General features: G+C 26.2%; 4 protein-coding genes across 12 annotated transcripts; 1 reads left to right on the plus strand and 3 right to left on the minus strand.

Moving 5' to 3' along the window:
- Nucleotides 1–493: 493 nt before the first annotated feature.
- On the minus strand, nt 494–3147 carry LOC127282233 (uncharacterized). Of its 2 annotated transcripts, none has more exons than XM_051306399.1 (7): nt 2999–3147; nt 2480–2608; nt 2104–2345; nt 1577–1960; nt 1322–1502; nt 1033–1248; nt 494–965 (listed from the first exon to the last, which is right to left on the minus strand). In XM_051306399.1, exons 1-7 carry the CDS (start codon nt 3005–3007, stop codon nt 723–725), a joined length of 1404 nt encoding a protein of 467 aa, XP_051162356.1. In that variant the 5' UTR covers nt 3008–3147; the 3' UTR covers nt 494–722. The 2 variants fall into 2 exon arrangements, with proteins under 2 accessions (XP_051162356.1, XP_051162355.1); XM_051306398.1 differs by lacking the exon at nt 2999–3147 and adding an exon at nt 2677–2820.
- A 106-nt stretch (nt 3148–3253) lies between these two features.
- On the minus strand, nt 3254–6744 carry LOC127282232 (nucleolar protein 10). The gene is made up of 11 exons (XM_051306397.1): nt 6545–6744; nt 6365–6410; nt 6012–6226; nt 5769–5905; nt 5484–5696; nt 5177–5405; nt 4696–5115; nt 4323–4596; nt 3984–4224; nt 3763–3856; nt 3254–3430 (listed from the first exon to the last, which is right to left on the minus strand). Exons 1-11 carry the CDS (start codon nt 6608–6610, stop codon nt 3326–3328), a joined length of 2040 nt encoding a protein of 679 aa, XP_051162354.1. The 5' UTR covers nt 6611–6744; the 3' UTR covers nt 3254–3325.
- A 326-nt stretch (nt 6745–7070) lies between these two features.
- LOC127282231 (SWI/SNF-related matrix-associated actin-dependent regulator of chromatin subfamily A-like protein 1) lies at nt 7071–10698 on the minus strand. Its single transcript, XM_051306396.1, has 12 exons — nt 10574–10698; nt 10061–10493; nt 9829–9941; nt 9654–9757; nt 9440–9574; nt 9130–9307; nt 8877–9040; nt 8619–8783; nt 8238–8399; nt 8054–8161; nt 7803–7977; nt 7071–7655 (listed from the first exon to the last, which is right to left on the minus strand). The coding sequence occupies exons 2-12, from the start codon at nt 10410–10412 to the stop codon at nt 7179–7181; spliced, it is 2133 nt and encodes a 710-aa protein (XP_051162353.1). The 5' UTR covers nt 10413–10493; nt 10574–10698; the 3' UTR covers nt 7071–7178.
- Nucleotides 10694–16029, plus strand: LOC127282234 (RNA-binding protein 1). 8 transcript variants are annotated; one of them, XM_051306401.1, is made up of 7 exons: nt 10694–10833; nt 11746–11955; nt 12034–12129; nt 12614–12661; nt 12763–12810; nt 15235–15321; nt 15438–16029. In XM_051306401.1, exons 2-7 carry the CDS (start codon nt 11747–11749, stop codon nt 15439–15441), a joined length of 492 nt encoding a protein of 163 aa, XP_051162358.1. In that variant the 5' UTR covers nt 10694–10833; nt 11746; the 3' UTR covers nt 15442–16029. The 8 variants fall into 8 exon arrangements, with proteins under 8 accessions (XP_051162358.1, XP_051162357.1, XP_051162360.1 ...); XM_051306400.1 differs by having other exon boundaries at nt 10723–10887; XM_051306403.1 differs by lacking the exon at nt 12763–12810 and having other exon boundaries at nt 10723–10887.
- The last annotated feature ends 1193 nt before the right edge of the window (nt 16030–17222 follow it).

A 17222-nucleotide genomic window follows, 5' to 3' on the forward strand; every position in this document is an offset into this window, starting at 1 on the left:
CCTTATTAACAGTCAACAAGAAAGGATATTGAATTTTAAAGTTATTATCGATTGCTTATAATGTAGGGAACAGTTTATCATAAGTCGAAAATAACAGAAAAATGAAAATATAAAAAATTACCGACACAGGGATCTACCTTACCGACTGATGGTAAAACAGTTTTTTGAAAATGAAAATATATAAATTACCGACACACAAATCTACCTTACCGACTGATGGTAAAACAGTTTTGAAAATTTTCGACGGAGTCCCGGGAAAATTTACCATCAGTCGGTAAGGTAGATTTCTGTGTCGGTAATTTTTATATCTTTGTTTTTCGGGGAAAAACTGTTTTACCGTCAGTCGGTAAGGTAGATTTCTAAGTCAGTAATTTTTATATTATCATTTTTCTGTTTTACCATCAATCGTTAAGTTAAATTACTATGTCCGTAATTTTTTATATTTTTATTTTACTGTTTTATTGTCATTCAGTAAGGTAGTAAAGATTTAAAATTGTTTTTTGATTAATAAATAAATTTTGTTGTAATTATTTAATTTCATTAAATATAATAATTTTTGGCAGCAACAGATACTTATAACTTCTTATACATATCGGTGAATTTTAATCTAATTAAATTTATGTACAGTGTGCATGCATAATAAATGCATTATAGATAAATATTTACACATTTACGAAATAATGTGCAAAATAAAAAGACGTTAATATAATCATTTTAAGTGATTATGAAAATGCGTTACACTGTCCAAGTGTAAGTACAGAAACTCCTGCGATTGTCAAAATCATACACAAATATCTTCCAGTTATGGGAACACGATATAGTCTTGCACAAATTTTTAATGATGAAGTATATAATAAAATAGTATCTAAATCTTGTCCAGATGTTCCTTGATAAACGTAAGGACGAATTCGAACCTCGTGACCAATGTTTTGTATCATTGAACATGTTGTTGTTAAACGTGCAGCCTGAAATTAAAAAACAAAAAAATTCCTTTTCGAAAATATAAATAAAAAAAAAAAATAATTTTATTACCTGGACAAATGGAACGATTGATAATGATATCCAAAGTATTACATTAAATATTGCAATGCAAGTGGCAGGACTATCGTGAATATTAATACTATCGACTTTAAATAACCAGACAATTCCCGCGAATGCCCAAGATATATTAATTACAGTATAAATGCATACTGCCGGACCAAGTTCATCATTAAAGTATTTTAGAAGCGTTTTAAATTCGCTAATTTCCTGAAAAAAATATTTTTATATTTTATTTGTTTATAGATAAAAATTTTTTAAGAAAAATAAATTTTAAAAGTACCTTCATCCATTCGATTGGCGGTATTGAATGTTGAAGTAATTTCGCACGAAGAAATGTTAAATGCGATATCAAAAGTTGTCCTTGTAGACAATAACTGGTAATAATTGTACCCTGTACCATATCGTGCCATAAAGTACAAATTACCAAAATAATTTTCAATAATTCTTTCACTTTTTGAGGGCTGAAAATGAAAATAAATTTTATCCAAAAAGGATAATTAATTTAGAATTTTTTAGAAAAAAAAAAATGTATTACCTTTCTTCAACCCATTGAAAGCGAATATTTTGTGTTACCATCATAAATGTAACAGTTGATAGTGCCATAAGCATCCATACTCCACTGAGACCAATGAAAAGCCATAAAATTCTAACAAGTCTTTTTTGATTGCCACGATTCACTGGCGTTGATGATAGAAGAAATGCTCTTTCCATTAAATTTTGCAATTGTTCATTTTCCTTTATTCGAAACAAATAAACTGTATATAAATATCCTAATAAATGCAAAGTACTTGGTATCGCATAATTAAATGCAGCATTTCCATAACATAAATCATTCTCCATAGGGATTCGAGATGGATTTAATTCCGATTTGATTATTTCAATAGGTGGCTTCGCTTTGTAACAGAACCCACGATCTCTCCTTTCAAAAAAAAATATATAATAATTAGAGACATTAATTAAAATTGTTAATTAAAATTATTAATTAAAATTGTTAATTAAAATTGTTAATTAAAATTTTCAATTTTAAAGAATTTTATTAGAAATAATAATTTTTTTTCCAACCTGAAACATGCCATAAACTGTAAAATGTATCCAATGCACATGAAAATAGTGACCTGCACTGTGTGAAAATTCACCAATATACAATAACACGAACTATGTTCAGAATCATCGCTACTTGTTGGTCTTAATCCCATAACTCCCAACAATCGTAAATAGGGTCTCAAAATTTTGTGCTTACAATAATGTAAAACAGCTGATGTATTTAAATTTTCATAATCTGGCATTTCTGCTATTTCTCCAATCTGAAATTATTAATTTTTTTGGGAAAATTACGAAATATTTTCAATTTATTAAAAACTAAAATTATCTTTGGGAACATTAAAATTTTAAGAATAACAAAAACTAATTAATTTTTGAAATAAAAAAAAAAATTTACCTCGGTACTACGAAGCTGTAAATCTGATAGCAAAGAAGGTGTCGATGTTCGCAATCGATCTTGACAATTTTCATCAGACGATGTTGATTCTTTTTCATTTGATGAGCCATTATTATTTTCCGTATTTATCTATAAAAATACAAGTAAACACAAATTAAAAAAATACTTTTTTTTAAATGAATAGAGAGATACTTTACTATTTTTCGCCATATTTTAACAATTGTCTTATATCCCATTTTCAATGTTTCCCCTCTAGTTCTTCGTTACAAAAACATTGAAGAATATCGAGAATATTTTTAATTGAAAGTGAGAGAGAATGCTTGTAATTTAATAACCCTAGTTTGAGTGATGATAAGCGCCTTACATCAACACACAAACGTTAGAAATAATGAAACAATTAAAAAAAAAAAGAAACAAATTAATCTCTAAAGGACAATTAGAATTATTAATTGTTATTATCAATTGGAAAAATAGAAAACTAAAAACATTTTTTTTAAATAATAATCAGTATAAACTTACCAAAGACATTTTTGTTTATTATAAAACATGATCCTTTTAGAAACACTTTTTAAAAAGAAGAAACTTTCACTTTTAATAAATATGTATATACACACACTATGAATTATTCACCAATACTGTCGCTTCTATTGACATATCACTAACACAAGATGACTTTTCACCTCTTCTTTTTGATAAACTGACGAATCCAAATACTTTGACAAGTACAATAAATTCATTCAATTATATTTTTTTGGGTGAAAATAATAATATAAATTTTTTAATTAAAATAAAAGAAAACTTTTTTATTTACAATTTACATTCTTATTTTTATGAATGTAAAAACTATTATTTAAATTTTCGTTTCCCTATATTATGAGCTGGCCGCAATAGACCTTTGTATTCTCTTCTGTTAATTGTTTGACGATCGTTTGTCCTTTTCTGTTGCTTACGCTGAAAATAATAATACATTGTAGCAATCTTTATTTGCGAATTAATAATAATATATCGAAGAGAATTAATTTATGGCCAATTAAGAGACAATATTTTCAATTGAGTCTTGATTCTAAATAATTTTTTTTGTTTGTTTTTTTTTCAATTGACTTTTATTTATAGCAGGGAAAAACAAATTTTGTAAATAATAATTAATGAAGTTAAAAATTTGAAGAGAATTTAGTCCTAAATTTTCGGCAATTTTTTTTTTCAAATTACTTTTCGTGAAATGTTTTCGAAGAAATACGAGTTTCGAATTATTTTATTAAGAAAAAAAAATGAGATAATTTTACCTTATCGATAGTGAATGACATTTGTCTATTTCCACCAAATCCGGTGACTTTTGAATTACTATCTTCCTCTTGTAATCTTCTTCCAAGACTTGATCTAAAAATGAAAATATCGATTTATAAAATAATTTTTTTTTGGTATTAAGAATTAATGTTAATACTAATATTAAGAAAATGTTAATAATTATTTTATATAAATTTTAAATGTAAAATTTTGTATTTACTTGTTAGTTTTACGAATTTGTAGCCTAGAACCGTTAAATTGAACAGTTTCCTTAATTTCAAATAATTTCGATTTTTTCGAATCCTTTTCTTCTTGCTCTTCGTCTGAATTTTCCTCCTTATTCTTTTCTTCTCTCTGCCTCTTTCTCTTTAACATTCTATATTTTTTCTGCACTTCTTTCGACCAAACTTTTTCATCGTCAGAACTGCTTTCCTCAAAATCTTCATCGGCACTCGTTTTATCTTCATCACGAAAAAAATAGATTAATTAAAATTTATAAAAAATATATATTTATTTATATATTTAATATTATTGAAATTTCTTTTCAAATTTTACTAACCATCTGCTTCTTCTTCCTCTTGAATCGCAGCTTCTTTCATTTTTTCTTCTTCCTCATTCTTTTTACGTTTACGTTTTTCCGCATGTGAAATGACAGGATTTAACAAAATATATTCTTCTGCATTTGTATCAATTTGGAAATCGGGATTTGTAAATAATTCCTTGAAACGATCATCCTTCATTATATTCTCCACTGGTTTCTTCTTCTTTGTCTTATCCATATCCATATATTTCAAAGCAAGATCCTTATTAACAGCTGGTAGAGTTTTTTCCAACTATTCAAATAATAATTTCGAATAATTATTTTAATTAAAAGAAAATGTTTTAATTTTTTTAAATTGAAATAATTCTAACAGAATAAAAAAGAAACATACATGAATTTTACTGGCGCGTTCCTCAGCAATTTTTTGCTTAATTTTCTTCCTTTTATGCTCCTCCAAATCAAATGGTTGCAATAAATCGCGTGCCTTTTTATATAAACTCGTATGCATATAGAAACCATGCATATAAGCACGCAATAAATTACTACCCTTAAGATGTGAAAGTCCCAATTCATCGAGTTCTTTTTCAGTAATAAATTTATAATCATCGTAAACAATTTCTTGTGTATCTTCCTCCAATTCTTCAGTGAGATTATCAAGAAATCCACACCATTTTGGCGCAGGTCCCAAACTTGGAATATAATAAGTTTGTATTTTTGCATCTTCATTTGCAATAAAAAACATTCCCGTATTAGGAACAATGCAAAGATCATTAAAATAAGAATTCGCCTCTACGGCTGTTAATAAATTACCCTAAAAAAAGAAAATAATTAATTGAAATAAGAAAAAAGAAAATATTGTTTCAATTACTTACGTTATTTTTTTCCCATATCCTAACAATGGAACTATCCATTGAATAAACAAGGTCCATATTCTTATGGAATTCGATATTTTTAATAGGTAAACCATAATTATGATCCTTTGTTGAAAATGGTTTATTTGATCTTATATCATAAAGTAAAATTTGACCAGTCGCGGTACCAACGGCTATTGTTAAACCACCTTGACAATTTAATGCCGTCACTGATGGCACGGATTTTAATCTGTATACCAATATTTTTTAATTTTATATAATTATTTTAAATTGTAAAAATATTCATTGTTATATAAAAAATACTAACGAAGTATCCTGAGAGACACAATAAAATCCACAATCTAATGTTCCAGTTTTATTTCTTGTTCTTGGATCCCATGCGTCGACTTTTCCCTCCTCAGTACCAGTGAATAGCAAATAATGAACTGGATTAATAACACATTTATTTATTGATGATGCCTCTGATGAATAGGATTGTAAAAATTGTCCTCTCTCGAGATTTAATCGATAGATTTCATTGCTAACAAAATTTATTTATCAGAAAATTTTGATTTGAAAGAAAAAGAAAATAGATAAATTAATTTTTAATTACCTATCACCAACGACAAATAAATCACACGATGGATAATGATATTTCATATCACGACCAAAACGTGGAACTCTTAATCGAAAATATTTTCCAGCAGCTGAATGAATTTCGATATTTCTATCGTCTTGTAGAAATACGAGCTTAAAACAAAGAATTATACAATTTTATAATTAAGAAAAATTCTATAAAAATTATTGAGAAACAAAATTTTTATATTTGTAAATGAAAATTTAAAAATATACCTACTTTACTGTAATCATCAGACAAAATTTCGAATGTAACTACTTCAGCATCAAAACATCTTTCAAATTTAAGCGATAAATTATTAACATCAAAGCATTTTACTCTTGGTTTATAAGTTCCAGTGGCAAAAACATATTGACCATCATTTGAAGTTCTAACACTTGTACTAACTACAGGCATATCAAAATCTTGAATCAATTCAATTCTCCTTCGAATATCTATAAAAATATAATTAGTTAAAATTATAACACGGATAACAGAACTTATAACAACAATAATAAATATTTTATTAATTCAGAGAATTAAATATTTGCGCAGCATTCTTTTTTTTTTTTTATTTTGACAGACCAACTTACCAACATGTTTTTTAGCTAAACTCCTTTTTTTCCTATCCGACAACCACTGTAATTTAATTTTATGTTAATTTAAAGTCATAATATTAGTAAAATTTACTTAATAATATTTATAACATGATAGAAATTGTTTAATAACAAAAAATCACAAAACGAAAACATAACCTTAAAAAGAAAACTTACCTCTGGAAGTGATCTTCCGGCACTGAGATTGTAAATTTTCACATTATTTTGATTAGAAACCTGCATGATTGTATGTAATAATAATTAATTATGCACTTTTAATACAATGCATAGTTTTATTAAATTTTTTAAAACACTCGTCTCCTCCGCGACACAAAACCTGTCATGAACATGTGCGCGATTTGTAGGTTAGGTTTACTACGTTAGTCAATTAAGAAATTAAAAATTGAATTTTATTATTAAAATTCTACATAATTAAATAAATAATATTAATAAAACAACCTTAAATTTTACGATATTATATTAAATACTATTAATTTTAGACGAATAAATATATTACTTTTTTTACATTTATGAAATTAAAGTCAAATTTGAGGACCACGTGGTCTTAAAATAAGAGGGAAATTCAAATTCTTCATTATAATAATAAAAATTACTTCTAAGGGGGTAAAAAGCAAATAATTATAAAAAAAATTTATGAAATTAAATATTTTATCTGTTTAATAGTAGAAAATTGAAAAAAAAATTTTTCTAGAAATTTATATATTTATTCCCTCAGTCATTAATCGACTTCAACTTTTTTTTTCTATAAATAAAAAAATAGGCATTCATTTTTAAATTTTTAACAAATTAACTATGTAAATTCATTTAAATCTATATCACAAAAATCATCATCATCATCCAATAATTTAGCCAAGGAATTACAATTTTCATTAATTTTCCTTTCTTGCGATGAAAAATTATTATCTTTTTGCAATAGAAAAGAATCGAGGCGGGTTTGATTTTTTTTATCACTTGATGGTGATGATGATGATGTTGATTGTAAATTAAATGGTTTTGTTTTTAACATTCTATTTGAATTTAAAGATGAATCATCATTAATAAATTCATCAATTTGCTTTTGATCACTATCAATTGCCACTTGTATTGATACATTATCATCTTTAACTGTAAATTCTTGATCTAAACCAACTTTACTTAAAACTTCAAGTTTATGTTGAATTTTTGGCCATAAATAATCATCGACTGTATTTTTACCTATTAAATATTGAATAACAACACCACGATCTTGTCCTATTCGATGAACTCTGTCTTCAGCTTGACACAAAATCTAAAATTTAAAATTGCTTTTTTAATCTAATCTATTTATTTATAATAAATTCCTCCATAAGGAAGCAACTGTTTATTTATTATTTACAATAAAAAATTATGTATTTTTATTTAGAAATAATTTTTTAAAAAAATTTCTAGTACTTACTCCAGGATTCCAGGATAATTCAGCAAAAACAACAAGTTGAGCAGCTGTCAATGTAATTCCAGCATTTGCTGCTGTTATTGATAAAACGGCAACTAAAACTTCTCGTTCATCTTGAAATTTATCAACGAAATATTTCCTTTGTTCAGGATTTGTTTTGCCATCAATTCGAATGTAACTGAAGAAGAGAAATAAAAATATTTTACTATTATAAAATTGCTTTTTAAAACTTGAAAATCAATTAATATTCTCACTCAATTTTCTTTGATCTGATGACATCACAAATGGCATCCAAAACTCCTTGATGATGAGCGAAGACAAGAAATTTTTCTCCCCTCTCGAGTAAATCAGTAATATAATTACTAGACATAAAATCATTAATATGAACAAATATTCAAAAATTTAGAAATATAAAGCAAAAGAGAAAATTATACCCACCAAATAGCTTTTTGTTTTGCAACACTTGATTCACTGTAATATTGTAAAAGTGCGCTGTGCTTCTCAGCTCCCGTTAGAGCTTTTCTTTGCAATTTCATTGCCATTTCTTCCATTTCTTTAGTACCAACTTTTATCATATGCGGATCCAGCACAACGACTTGTCTGAAAAATAAATATTTTTCAAAAATAAATATTTTTCCAAAATTTTATTTTTCGTAGACAATTAATTTAATATTATTAACAATTTTATTAATTATAATTATATTTTTATTTATAATTTATAATTTTTTACTAGCTGGAATGTTTTCCAGGAAATTAATATTTTTTAAAAATAAATATTAATTATATTTATTATTTTAATTCAATGAATTAAAAAATTACCTCAATTTCGAAGGTAATTCTTGAAGTACATCACTTTTGATTCTTCTTATTAAACAAAAGGCTTTTAAAAACAAATCCAACTCCTGTAAATTTGATGATCCAGTAAAGTCCCAACCAAAGGTTCTTTTTACACCAGCACAATAACGAATTCCAAATTCAGTGGCACTGGAAATAAAAATAAATTTCAAAAAAGAAAAACATGACAAAAATTGTAAAATCAATTTTAATTCTTTTTTAATATGCATTTTATATTCATACCCCATGAAATTTGGAGAAATTAATGTTATTTGCGAATAAAGTTCCATTGGTCGTGATAAAGCCGGAGTTCCACTCAATAAAATTACATGATTTGCCTGTGATGCTATTTCTTTTGCGGCATTATATCTAGCAGTTTTGCTACTTTTTAGAAAATGTGACTCGTCCTACACATTAATTAATTAATTAAATAATTAAATTAATTTATTATTAAAAAGAAATTAAATTAAATTAAAAAGAACAAAAAAATACTTACAAAAATGACAACACCAAATGATTGTCGAAGAAAAATATCTTTACAACGATGTAATAAATCATATGAAACAATGGTAACTTTATCGAATTCAAAACCCCTTTCATTTTTACAAAAATGATGCACTCTCTGTGTAGGAACTGAGGGCAAAAATTTAAAAATTGCTTCAGACCATTGGTATCTGAAAAAAATTTTTTTTTTTAATTTAAAAAAAAACAACTAACTTATTTTATTTTGCTAAAAAAAAATTTGTACATTATTATTTGCTGCATTTAATAAAAGTGTTTTGAATTTAATTAGAAAAAAAAATTACCTAACTGAAGACGGTGTTACTATTAATAATGGCCAGGCATCTTTATAATAATCAGCAATTCCTAAAGCTTGAATAGTTTTTCCAAGTCCCATATCATCTGCTATCATCAAACGACCTCTTTTCATTATTCCAAAACTAAAACAAAAAAAATTTTAAATTTAAAAAGCATTTAAATTTTTAACACTTCTGAAAAATTAATAAAACGAAAATTTACCGAATGCCTTCCTGTTGAAAAGGCATCAATGACTCTCTCAAAGTTTCATCAATAGAAGAAAAATCTATTTTAATTTCCGTCGATTGATTCACTTTATCAAAAGTCTGGAAAAAGAATTGAATTTAGTTTACTACAAATTTTTATAATTTTCTTTTTTCAAAAATTTTCTATTTACTTGTTTAGTAAATTTTGGCAGGCCAGTTATTCTACAATCAGATCGTCTCATTAATTTTTCCAATAGAAGTTCATAGTCTTTTAAATGAAAATTCCATAATCGTTTCTGTAAATCTGAAAATGGAAATAATTTAATATTTAAAAAAAGTAATTCTAAATTCACGTCTACAAAAAGAAAAATACACAACTATTAATTTTTAATTATTAAATAAAGAAATAAATAATAATTTTACCATAAGCTTTGGTGGGAATTGTTTTAAATAATTCAATAAGTGATGCGGAAAATTTTGCCAATTCAACAGCAAATCGATCATTTTTAATCATAATACAATTTCCCATAATTGATTCTGTTTTATTTGGATAAAATTTATTCGTACTTATTGGATCAAAACGATTTTGTGTGGATTTTTGCCGATAAACATTAGATTTGTTTGAACTTGATGTTCCTTGGAAATTATTTTTATTTACCCCAGTAGGCACTATTGCAACTCGTGTTTTTGGTACATTTTCTGAATTTATATTTTTTTTCTGTCTCAACGCTAAAGCTGAAAGTCTTTTTTTCTCAATTTCTTCCTTAGAATACATTTTCCAATATTATTTTTATATTTGAAGTTTTTTTTAACACATGATACTTTTCAAAATTTCTTTCTTTAATTATAGGCCAACCTAAAAAATTTAAAAGAAATAAGTATATAGTAGAGTAAATTATATTTTTTGTTTTTTATTTTTATATAATAAAATAAAACCTTCATATAATTAATAAACAAAACATATTGAATGTCACAATTTATAGGTTATATACAATTTCTCAATATAAAAACTGAATAGAGGGAACATTTTAGTTGCTCTATTGACTAAAGTTGTAATGAAAATGGCGATTTCTTTATTGACAATCTGACAGCTTTCTAAAAAGGGATTTAGCGGCAGCAAGGCGCTTGTCTTCGACGCCATTTTGCTGTCACTGATTTTGTGGAGTGCGGAGAAGAGAAACGAATTACGTTTACAAGTAATTAGAGTGAAATAATTACATTAGTTCTTGAAAGTTTTGTTCACCAATAATGTAAGGAAATATATTGTTTATCTTGTCTTATTTTCTCTCTTTAAATTGACTTCTATAGCAGTTTTTTTTTGTCTTGAAATTCGAGAATAAAAAAATAAACGACCTTCTTCATAGCATCATTACTTTTTATTTTTTAATTTGTGATTAAACACTAGTTACTTTATTTCAAAAATACGAGTAATTTCAGTAATTTTTGGTTTTTAAAGGAGGTTAACATTTTCATTATATCCCTGTTTTAGGTAAATTCTATGAATAATTTAAAATGGCGACTGTTTATCATTTGCATATACCTGCTTTTGTGTGTATTTTAATGTAAATATTATTAATAAGTCTCTGAGTTTTTAATTTTTATAAATGCATTGATTTTGTTACGCGAAATAGAAAATTTCGAAATATCTAACAAGCTGTGGTATTAGGTATTATACATTTATTGATTTTTAGATAAAATTGTGGTAATAATATTCTTATTAGGGTTTAATCTTGATTTTCCTTGTACTTATTGATCTTCTATGGATGGAATATGAGAGTAACTTTATATAAATGCTTTTCATTATATATCAAATCCTATATATAAATATTATTTTTGTATAATCGTTTTTATTAAAATATTACAATTATTTTTATCCATTTATTATTTACAAAATTTTAAATAATAAAAAATAATTTTTTTTTAAATTTGGACTAATTTTATTATACATTTTAATTTGATAAAAAATGTTAATTTTTTTATAAAAAAATTAAGGTTAGAAAACTAGTCAAGATTATTTTTTTCTTTTAAGAAACAAATTTGTAAGGTTTTCTATCATTAATTCTTTTTGTTAAATATTTTTAAAATCGTTTTTCTTTTTTTTTAAATAGAATGGCACGTTATCGTGAATGGGATTTATCCTGCAAAGTTTATGTCGGAAATTTGGGAAGTAATGCCAGTAAGCACGAAATTGAAAGCGCATTCAGTAAATATGGTCCATTGAGAAATGTGTGGGTTGCCAGAAATCCACCAGGATTTGCTTTTGTCGAATTTGACGATCCCAGAGATGCCGAAGATGCAGTTAGAGGATTAGACGGAACGTAAGAAAAAAAAAAAAAAAAAAAAGAATTTTCACTTGTAATTTTTGTATTTATTTCAATTGTAATTATTATTTACAGTCGTTGTTTTGGAACAAGAGTACGTGTCGAAATGTCTTCAGGTAGAAGTCGTCGTGGTGGCGGAGGACGTAGACCAGGTCCTCGATATTCTCCAAGGTAAGTAACGCAATCAAATTTTTAAAAAATGGGTCAATTTTGTAATCCCATAATATAAAAGAAAGTAGATAGAAATGGTGAAAATTGTTATTGAAAGAAAATGCATTTAATTTACAAAGTGCTCATTTCTTTTGAAACGAAAGAACAATTTTTGATTCCAGAATGCTGACTCATTTTCATAATTTTTTTTTCTTTTTTTTTGCTAAATCAGTATCCCAGCGTTGTCAACAAAATCATAATATGCTCTTTGGCTTGCGAACTGAAAACAGTTCTTGAAGTAGAGCTTGAAGGTGTGAGAAAGAGTTAATTTTTTTTTATTTTTTCAAAAGGGCAATTTCAGATGATAAAATGAGAGATCAGTGTGAATGAGATAAATATGTTTTTTGATCTTAGAAAATTTATTTAGGCTCCTCATCAATAATTAAACAACTTGGTAAATTGAAAATAGATTTGAGATTTTTTTTTCTTTCTCACGCTATTGTAGGTCGAGATCACGAAGTCAAGGAAGAAAAAGTGGCAGTCGGTACCAGAGGTAAGCTAGAATTTCGCGACTCAATTTTACAGGTGCAAGTAAATAATTATCTATGGATGAAATTGGTAACTATGTTTTTTTTTGTTTTGATTCTTTTTTAGATCCAATTCAAAGAGTCCTCGAAGATCATCAAATAATCGGCACTCGAGGTAATCTCGTTTTTTTGTTAATTTATTTTTCAGATTCTAAATCGCCAATTAACAAGTAGGTATGAAAAAGTACCGCTTGTACTTTTTGCAAATTACATTAAATGGCACTCAGTATCACGATCTCTTTTTATTTGTTAAATATATATATATATATTTGAATCCTTGTTGACTGGACGAAATAATAATGTAAAAATTAAAAAAAGAGATCAGATTGATTCTCATTGGCGACCGTTTTATTCTATCCAATATTTAACTGGATTGATTAGAGCAGAAAAAGTGGTGTCTGGTGTTGTTTTGATTCGTGGAATTAGAAAATCTAATATTAATTTTTTATTTCTCTTTTTTTTAGGTCATTTCATTTTTACTGTAAAATATTCTGAATGATTTGAGTACTTTTTAATTACCGAAATATTCACATGAACGAAATTTTATAAATTATTTTTAAGAAAAAAAAATTCTATTTTAATTTTTTCGAAAATTTCGTTTATTTGAATATTCAAAAATTCAGGTATTTTCATATTTCAAAATGTTATATTATTTTTCTAAAACATTTTATTTTCAGTTACACAAAATTTCTCTTTTTTTATATTGTTGAAAGTGATGTAAAAAGTACTCTTATGGGAAATAATTCCAGATGTGGGCAGTCTAGCTTTTTTTTTTTTTGAAAATAAGTTCAATTTTTTTTTTTAAATGATTGATAAAATTTTATATTTCTCGTATGATTATAAAAAAAATAATATATAAAAAGCGTGTACAAATAGTGGCAAGGAGTATGAATAACAATGATGATTATAAAAATTGGTAAAACTGACGTTTGCAGATTCTACCAGCGTCAGCTTCTAGCTCTACTCGTCTCCCCGTCATTACTACTACTTCTACTGCTACTACTACTACAGCCACCGTGAACAAAAAAAAATTATTGCTAGCAATCAAAAAAACTGAACAAAAAAAAAATCTTTTGCCTGCCTGCCCACTAATCTCCCAACCACGTCACCATCAGTCACCACCACGTCACCGATAGGAGTCAACTTTGTCCGTCGCATGACAGTTCGTTATTTTGCTGTCCGTCCGGGTTATCGTCGATTCGTCACCTCCCCATCAATCAAAAAAACGACATCTTCCGGCTACCTCAACTTCTAAGAGCGACAAAATAGGAGCATCGTGAAAAAAAACCCATCAAAAAAATAAAATAAAAACGGCTGACGCGATTCAAAAAAAAAAAAAAAACACAAAAAATCGATCCATCCGCACCCCAAGCTCTACTACTACTACTTGCTACTTCTACTGCTACTTCTACTCGTCAACCATCACGTTTTACTTGTTAGCTGACATGCGACCGCTACTTCTCTTCGACCGAGCAAAGCAAAATGATCACCACCTACACACCATCCCACCCAACCAAGTACCACCATCACCACCACCAACCACCACCACCACCACTACATGTTCACAGTTGTCTGGTATTTCACCGATTTTCCAAAATTTTTTATTATATTTTACCAATACGACATTATCTCCAAGGATGAATAATTCTTTTTTTTTTTAATTTTCATATATTCGAATGCAAAAACGAATTTTTCATTGTCCACTATAAAAAATCAAAACTTTTATTATAAAATTTAATTGCAAAGTATTTTTTTTTAAATATATTATTTTACTAAATTAGAAATTAAAAATTTCAAAAATTGCAGAAAAAAATAAATGCTAATTTTGTAACCCTAATTCAAGTTTGGGAAATCATTTTTTAATGTAAAAAAAAAAAATTTAAGAAGCCTTGGAGAATTGTCATTGGAATCCATACATCTTTAACATTTAATTTTTTTTTCAATAATTTTTGGTTATTTAACTATACTTAATTTTTTTGTTGTTGGTTGATTTACCATTTATGGTGAGATGTCATTTTTTTAAAATTAATTATTAATTACTATATATAAAAAAATACCTAACTAGTATTTTATCACCCCCAGGTAAATAGGACTTAGTCGATCCTAATTCAATTTACATTGCCTTGTGATGATTTTTATACCTATATGTGTTTAATTTATTCGTTCGACCTCGTTTTCATTTTTTGCTCATTACATAATAATTTAATTGCCATTATATGTAATTCTTTTTTATATACGATATTTATTTATTTTATTTAGAAAAATTCATATATTTTTATAAATGTAAATTTTTTATATGAAATAATATTTATATTAAATAATATTTATCTTATAGTATATTTACAGTAAATAAATTTTGTTTTATTTAATATTTGATTTAAATATTTTGCATTTTATTTTCATTATAAACAATAATCCTTTGTTTATTTATTATATAAAAAAAAAATTCGCAAAAAATTAAAACGTTATCGAGCGAACTGCTCATAATTTTTTTTATATATTTTCTAAATTGCAAATTATATAAATTTGTTTTTTTTAGATCTCGTTCACATTCACCACGCAGAAGATCTATGTCTCGAAGCCGAAGCCGAGATCGTCGTTCTCGATCAGACTCCCGTGACAGACGGTAATTAAATTAATTCTTTTATATTTAATTTTGCAAGATTCTATTTATTATTATTATATTTATTAATTTATTAATATTTATTTATTATTACTTAAATGAGTTTAATTTTTTTACAGTTAAGGTGCTAAAAATGGAAATGACAAGTGGACAGAAAGAAGAACAGCGAAAAATGTTTTTATTGTATATAAAAAAGAAGAAAAGGAAAGATCTTAAAACTTGAACAAGCGAAACATTTGATTACAATAAATATATATATATAGTGAAAAATGGTACACACTCACAAAAATTACACATGCATAGAGATAATTGCATAATGTATTCTATTTTTCACTGAAATTGTTTCAAGAAATTATGGAATTATCTATTTGGACGATTAAAAAAAATTATAATAATTGTGAAAATTATTATTTTTGATTCTATGATCAAAATAATTTGATATTTATGGTGTTTTATCTCTTAAGAAAAGATATATTTCTTAATTTTTCATTTTTGATCATGAATTTAAAAAAATCTACTTTTAACAGCAATCAAGTTAATACTTCTTTTTTTTCTCTTATAAGTCAAATGATATAATGTCATAAAAGAAAAAAAAGTATAGGCATATTTAATAATCAATAGGCCAAAACGGAAGTAAATGTTTTATGTTGTATTCATTTTTTGTACTCCTAAAAAGTTAAGATTAATAAAGATGTAATTGTATAACCAACAGCATTATTGTTTTATTTTATAAAGTGTTATAAATATTTTTTAAAAATACCATAACCTCTTTATGTTTTCCTAATACCTTAAATAAAAATTTTCATTATTTTAACACGTGCTTTTTTTTGCAAAAACTATCAAAACAATGATATTTTTAAAGACGCATGCGCAGCATTGGTTTTTAAGAATACCCCAAGCTCTCCATGTTCTCCTGATACTTAAAAATTTCAAGATTTCTGTGAAATTTATTGGAAACTACCAAAACAATGAAATTAGTAAAGCCCATGCGCAGTTAACGTAAATACGAATACACTAACCTCTTTATATTCGCCTAATACTTAAAATTAAAAATTTATTAATTTTAACACGTGCTTTGGCATTTCTATTACATTTGAAATAACAAAATTGGCGGGAATTGCATTTTGAGAATACCCTAACCTCTTCATGTTCTCCTGATAATTAAATTTCAAATTTTCTTCCAAATTTTAGAGCACAAACTATTAAAACAATGAAAAATTAAAAAGCGCATGCGCAGGTTTGGTAATTAAGAATACCCTAACCTCTTCATGTTCTCCTGATACTTAAAATTAAAAATTTCTTTATTTAATCACGTGCTTTTGTATTTTTATTATATTTGAAATTCCAAATTTGGCGGGAAGTGCATTTTGAGATTACCCTAACCTCTTCATGTTCTCCTGATAATTAAATTTCAAATTTTCTTCCAAATTTTAGAGCACAAACTATTAAAACAATGAAAAATTAAAAAGCGCATGCGCAGGTTTGGTAATTAAGAATACCCTAACCTCTTCATGTTCTCCTGATACTTAAAATTAAAAATTTCTTTATTTAATCACGTGCTTTTGTATTTTTATTATATTTGAAATTCCAAATTTGGCGGGAAGTGCATTTTGAGATTACTCCGACATCTTCATATTATCCTGATAATTACAAATGTTTAAATTTCATTCAAAAATATCAAAACATTAAATATTTGAAATGCGCATGCGCCATCAACGAAAATAGGTTTACCCTAACCTGTTCATGTTCTCCTGATACCAAAAATTAAAAATTTCTTTTAATTTTGGTGAAAATCTATGAAAACAATGAATATTTAAAATGCGCATGCGCCATCAACGAAAATGGGTTTACCCCAACCTCTTCATGTTCTCCTGATACCAAAAATTAAAAATTTCTTTTAAATT

The sequence above is a fragment of the Leptopilina boulardi genome, unplaced genomic scaffold (assembly GCF_019393585.1).
Source record: "Leptopilina boulardi isolate dan_hultmark-lab unplaced genomic scaffold, ZJU_Lbou_2.1 LbouV2_291, whole genome shotgun sequence".
NCBI classification, from domain to species: Eukaryota; Metazoa; Arthropoda; class Insecta; order Hymenoptera; family Figitidae; genus Leptopilina; species Leptopilina boulardi.